Source organism: Atta cephalotes (genome assembly GCF_000143395.1).
Source record: "Atta cephalotes unplaced genomic scaffold scaffold00028, whole genome shotgun sequence".
Lineage (NCBI taxonomy): Eukaryota > Metazoa > Arthropoda > Insecta > Hymenoptera > Formicidae > Atta > Atta cephalotes.
In genome coordinates, this window is record NW_012130092.1 from 988,315 (window position 1) to 995,325 (window position 7,011).

The following is a 7,011-nucleotide window of genomic DNA, read 5'->3' on the forward strand; positions in this document are numbered from 1 at the left end:
GAGAGAGAGAGAGAAACCGAAGCGTAGCCTCCGAGAGGCCGGAGAGCAACCGGCAGTAGTATGAAATTTTTATCAGTGGTACACGACGAAAAGCATGTCCGGAATCGGAACCATTCCGTCCCCGAGCATCGTGAGAGCGAGTGAGCGAATGAGTTTTCACGCGAACAGATCTACAGAAAGATCAAATTTCATATTATTACATTACATATGTACTTGATATTTGTCTTTCTTCTATCAATTACATCGACATCTAAACTAAACACAGACTACATTAGGAAATTTTAATTAAAAATTTCTATTAACCTCTTTAATCTTTTTGCTATTTGTTCCAATTGTATTAATTCCATATATATTTGAACACATCTGTGGCTAACAAACATAACTAATTTTTTATTTGATTCGAGCTCTATCATCAAGTAACTTTTTTTATCTTATAATAATATTTTTTATGATAGAAAAATAATTGTTAAAAGTGTGAGCTGTACAATCAACTAAAAGTATCAGTCAAAAAAGTCAATATTATTAGAATATATATATATATATATATACATATAGAGTGACTTAAAGAGTGTATGTCCAAAATAAATAGAAAAATGCTTTTTTAAGTCATTATTAGCTAATATCAGACAAAAATTTTTAGTAAATACATCCTGAAACCAGATCAAAAAGAAAAACAATAATTTGATTTATAATGGCCTATACAGCTCATTGATTTTTATCTATATTTTATGGCAATTTTAGATAAATGATTTTTAAACGAATAAGTGGATCTAAATAAATTTTTGCACAAATATTTATTGAATATTTTATTAATATATAAAAAAATTTGATTTAATTTGCAACGCTACTTCCTCATCAAATTTGCAAATAAGTACTATACTAAAAACTATAAAAACACAATTTTACATAAAATCAATGCAAACAAAAAGTTAAATAATCTTTAAACCAATAAAAAAAATTGTGCTTAAACTTTACACAGATATTCAGATATAATAATAGAATAATCTATGAAATTTTTATATTTTTGATAATGTTTTGAGATGTGACATACTTCTTTAATATAATAATAAATTAATTTTATTATAGATTCTTATTACGAATTAGATTTTTTACTCTCCTAGAATAATTCTCCAGATTAGTTCCCATTTAACAAAGGAACTTTCACAAATTTAAAGCTAAAAGTTTTAATAAAAACAATATTCACTATACTGTAAATATTCGAGTAACCGTTTAAACAAACTCTACTAACGGCATCACTAAACTTAATATTACCTTGAAAATATTTCGCAAATGATTGATTGTTTACATCCAAATATATTTGAGAGCACTCACTTGATCTGTTTTCTGTTCTAGACTGCTCTAGAACTCTTTTCCTCGCTTTCGACAAATATCAGACGTATATTTCACTTTAAGTTCTACAAGTATACACTAGTTCAGTCACAGATTTACTTTGTAATTCTATCAGATTTCATTGAATTCGACGGAATTCAGTTTTGAGCCTTTCATTATGATATTATGTTGAAAATATGCTGAGGATGTACTGAAAAGTTACTGCACGTACTCTTAGAATATGCTAGGAATATACCGAGAATGTGCTCTTACTAATAATACACTAAAATATTTTCAAAATATATTAAGAATAAGAAATTATTTGCAATATCCTCCAAACATTTTCAGATTATATTATTGGAAAATATTGAAAATTCATTCTCATTTCAGCACGTTTTAGATATTTACAATTTTTTCAAACTAAAAAAAATTTTAAATAAAGAATGAAATGTTCCTGCATGAAACAAATTTTTTGATATAGTTTAAAATTTTTTGTTCCTCGCTTTTGTCAACGTTTGATATTTTTTCTTTATATATAATATAAATTTAAGAATATATTTTACACACAGAACATTGTTTTATTTCAGGCCGCTGCTAAAACAAATAAAAAATTCCGCGGAGTCGCATATCGTATTGGATTGTTCCACCGAGAGGATCTACGATGTGTTGAAACAAGCGCAACAGATTGGAATGATGAGCGACTATCACAGCTACCTTATCACATCACTGGTAGGTACCCAAGATTAAATGCGATTAACAATCGACTTTCCGTCCATCATAAGCCACGAAGTAATCCAGAGTAGACGTAAGAGTCATGAAATTGCATCAGGCGCGTTGCTTGTAAGACTAATTCTCGCGATCTTCATCGTCTCAGCCACCTGCGGTTCTCGCTGTCTTCAGTCTCTGTCGAGGAAACTACGCCGAAGGAGTTGGCGCTCCCACGAAGATTCTAGATCGATAACTTTACTCCTGGAATATATTCGAACCTCTCGTAAATTACCACTTAAAAAGAGAAATCTGTGTCAATGATTGGTCGGAATTGCCATTCGGTAATCCTCCGTGATTACAGCTAAATGTAAAATAGTTCAACATAACGAATGAATAGTGTTCGTATTATTTTGTGACAAATTTATTTCATTATTATTCCCTATAATAATTTATTTCATACTGTCAATACACATACACACACATACGCTATATGAAATCGTGAAGTGATATAATACATTTTATCGATATTATGAATAATTATTGCGGATGAAGTTTAAAAAATATTTTTTAATTTTCTTAAATAGTACATTAATAGTAAATTTATCAAATGTTAAAATTGAAATTTATTAAAAATTATTAAGACAGAATATATCGGCAAGTTAAAGAGAATTCTTTAGATTGACATTAAATATTAAATTAAAAAGGACATAAATTCTCTAGGATCGATAATGCAAATAAGAATCAATAAATTATGTCATGTTTGATGTTAGATTATAATTTCAAGAGAAAGAAATCATTTTCATGAATAATCGATTTAATAGTGAGTGAAAGGTAAGAAGGGTGTATCGCGAAATACACAAGTGTAGAATGTCACTTTTAATTGCAGTATGAGAAGTGAAATTCGTTTTTAAAATTTGCTTCGTCTGCAGGCTTATTGCGAGCAGAATGAAAACGTTAACGCGAGTGCAAAACGCGCAATGTGATTCTCGAACGAGTAAAAAGCGGACACGTCGGCCTGCTGCAGTTAAAATTGGAAGCCGTCTCAGAATAATTAGTAATTTACAGCCGCCTCGACGACGCGAGTGGGAGCGAAAAGGGTGGCACTACGTCAGTCGAGACGCGCTGCGAGAAGCGCGTTGTCGCGCTGACGCGACATTCGTGACTGCAATAAGTAATAAAAAAATAAATAGAGTTTTAAGCGGACGCTATATAATCACTAGCGGCGCAATTTATCTCGGTACTTTTCCCCCCCTCTCCTACTAGATTTCAATTTAGATCCATTAAAATGTAAATCAGCGAGGGTATTTGTTCGAGCACGGAAGAATCGAGCTACTTTTTCTTCAGGCTTCTTTCCGTTAACTCTACTGACGATGGTCTGTTTGTTTTACGAGAAAAACATGGATTAATACTGACGACGAATGTATATACATATTGTACATCGCCAATATCTGAAACAACAGAACGTTTAGCGTCACATTGAATTCTAAATTCATAAAATCACTTTTTCAATTATTTTATTTGATTAATATATTATAAAATCTATTTTATTGTAAGAACTAATGCAACTTAACGCTTATTACAAAATCACTTTTATCTTGAATGAACTGATAAAAATTAATATAACATTCGTTTAATATTTATTAACAACTTGAAGAAGATTAATGAAGTTAGCTATGTATGATAAATTTCATTAATAATGTATAATCGCTTTTAATGGTTTCCTTGTAAAATTCACGTCGTTTAACTTAGTTATCAACTCGAACTATTAATTTATAAACTGCGTAAGATATTTACTTTTAATATTAATTATTACGCAGAAAAAAAAATCGCAAAAATAAATGGAACGGAACTTTTAAAAAAAAAAATTATCAAGTTAATTCGAAATATTATCTCATATAGTAGAAAAGCGAGTGATAAATTATTATTAGACGAGTAGACCAGATTTCTCGGCGTGAGAAAATTCGGCAAGATGAAAAGAATAGCTGCTTAATAATTGCTTAATGTTTCGACCGATCTCTATCGCATAGGGGAATTTAACGGTGCCTCGCTCGAGACGATGTCCCGCGTCGGAGACTATTTATTTTCACTTACGTCGGTCAGTCGTCAAGGCTCTTGGAGGGAAAAATTGGCTATCATCCATCAAGCTGACCTTTCTGCAGCACGATCGAGAAGTCCGCATGGCTGTGTTACACATGGTCGGATATAGGTACACACTATGGCAGAGCGTCTTTTCCTCGACGGACTGAGTGAAAGCATTAATGAATCTTGCTTGGTCACTCTGCTTGGCTTTCGACGAATTACCTTTCATCGAATTAAGTTCGCCTCATGAAACAGTGATTTCATGAAATTGTGAAAGTCCGTTCTTTCACAGTTTCACGATGAAGCTGAGAGTATGCGAATTTTGCTTCTGCTTGGAATTTACGTGACATCGACGTATCATCCCCGCGTGATCATTATGGTTATTATGCCTGTTACGGTTACGATGATTGTTATAGTCGTTACAGTCTTGGCCATTAAGGTACTTATTATGGATATTCATCGCTTAGGATGATACGCTCTTGGATTTTCGCGTTACACTTTGGAGCTCTTGAGCTCGGGCAGGAATATCCTATTCCCGCCCTGAAATAGAATATTTCTCAAGCAAAATTCCGTTCAAATAAAACGGCTTTCAACATAGTCTTTAATCAGGAAACTGAAATCTCGAAAGTCGTTTAAAGAAGTTAATTAAAAAAAACTGCGAAATCCTGAATAACCTTTTAAAGAACTTAAGTTTACTTTAAAAGAGATATATAGATTCTACAGTTATATTTAGAACATATACATACAGTTATATTTAATATGAAATTAATAAAGTGATTACAACTATTGAGTATGAAAATATAGTCCAATATTATTAGGTAAAAAAATATTTATAAATATAAAATCTCCGAGCTATTTCAAAAGATTTTAATATGAACAGAATTGATTAATTAGCTTTATGGATATTTCTTATTATTCAATGTTTTTTCTAAAACTAGTTTTTTCTAAAGCTATACTATATATCAGTATCTAATATTTCCTTCTGTATAACGTGAGCAAAGTTAATGGAACATTTTATCACGGAAAATATTTTTGTATTACGTTTAGTTATTCCTGAAAAATAAAATAACTAACAACACTAACAAAGTAGCACAAAACTAACAAAATTCTTTTTGGTACATAATTGTCACTGCGATCGTGCAAATATCAACTGTTAATTAAATATTTAACATACTGCCGCAAACTTTTCTGTTTGACCAAGCCATCATGGGTGTACGAAACTATAGTACACATCCGTGTACAAACTGAACGTCTGTCAAACGGTTTCGATACTCTCTGCACCCACATACAGATTTGCTGCCTGTTCCCGTTTCAAACAACAAGTTACGAACCAACGAAATTTCGTGATAGATTCCGTAACAGTCACGCGTGAACGCGTGTTGCGTGAAAAACGATTCTTGCCAAATCTATCATATACCGCGGGCGTCATGATAACGCACTGAGAAAAAAAGCCATTCTCTTTGTTTCTCGCCCGTATGTTAGTTTTGCTGATGAACAAAAATCCCTGATAGTATACGCGGTATATTTATATATATCTTTGCTTACATGTCAAGAACGGAAGAAAGCAGTAATCTATTTTCCAGGTTACAAACGAAAAATATCCGATATTCATATCCTGACTATCATCAGATCGAGTTACAATAAATATATAATTATATGGTGGCACAAAATGTCATACCATTTAATTTCTTCATTAAACCATATATTTGTGGAGTATCAGTTTTTTAATGAATGAACATGTTTCTGTATGAGCAAATTTTGTTCTTTGTGGAAATTCTATTAGATGTGTCATCAGGAGTCGAAATTAGGCAAAAATGAAGATACACTAGTGTATTTGTGAAATGAACAGAATGTCGCACAAAATGTACCATTTGCTTTATTATTTTACGTTTAACACATTTATTTTTAATAAAATTGACACAGAATTGGTATAGAATTAATTACTAAAGTCTGGAAAATTGTTTCAAATTGGACAACATTACGTATGACGTCTCTACTGTGATTGTCTATGATCAATCATGCGACCTGCGCACAATCAAAGACAGAGGGAATAGGACAGAATAATAAATTTTAATTTATTAGAAACCGAAATACGTGGTTTCTGATAAGTTGAAATCTATTATTCCTTGTTCCTATTCCCTATTTCCTTGATTATGAGCATCCCTTAAACACATTGAAAAGCACAATTATCACAAAATTCTCGACGCGCATAACGTAAAAGATCAGCGCATTTGAAACTCATGTTAAATATAAAATGTTGCATATGAAAGAGAGGACACAGAATTGCTACACTGAAAAAGGTTGCACGAGTGGATGCAATAACAACACTTGCCATCACAGCACTTTCGAGCTTTCATCGCCGTTGTTCCCTTGTTTTATCAGTTATTCCTGCGATGACAATAATCGGTGTATACGTATTATATATTATATTGTTTATTAAATGCACGTCGAATGAAGTAATTGGAACTGATAAATAAATGGGATAACATAATGATTTTTCAATGATAAAATGAGCAGAAATTTTTATTTCATTAAACAGTAAGTAAAAGAATTTAATAAATTTAATAACCATTAACCCTCAGTTAATCATTAACACACAATGGAATTAGCGTAATCGCATCCGATTTTCAGCTCATGTTTTCTTTCAATCTCTTTTCACTTATTGCAAAATATCTTTTGTGCTATGATATTTTAGACTTTCTAACTCAAAAATTCTTTTTTTCAGTCTTCAAATGATAGATTAAAAAAAAATTTTTCGATGGACCACAATCTGAGATACAAGCAAAAAAGAAAACGCTGGGTTATAAATACTCGGATGTGGGTAGATAAGGACAAGAATTGTGTGTACTGAGGATTATCAATTTTTTACGTTATTTATTTATTCAAAGATATTAA

The 7,011-nt window shown here is 31.6% G+C and overlaps 1 protein-coding gene across 1 annotated transcript in view; it reads left to right on the forward strand.

Annotated features, from left to right (window-relative positions):
• Positions 1–7,011, forward strand: part of LOC105620631 (glutamate receptor ionotropic, kainate 2) — a 147,708-nt gene that overhangs the window by 106,303 nt on the left and 34,394 nt on the right. The window contains exon 5 of the mRNA XM_012202121.1: positions 1,917–2,058. Within this exon, the coding sequence (XP_012057511.1) occupies positions 1,917–2,058 (142 nt within the window). The remainder of the gene's footprint in view (positions 1–1,916; positions 2,059–7,011) is intronic.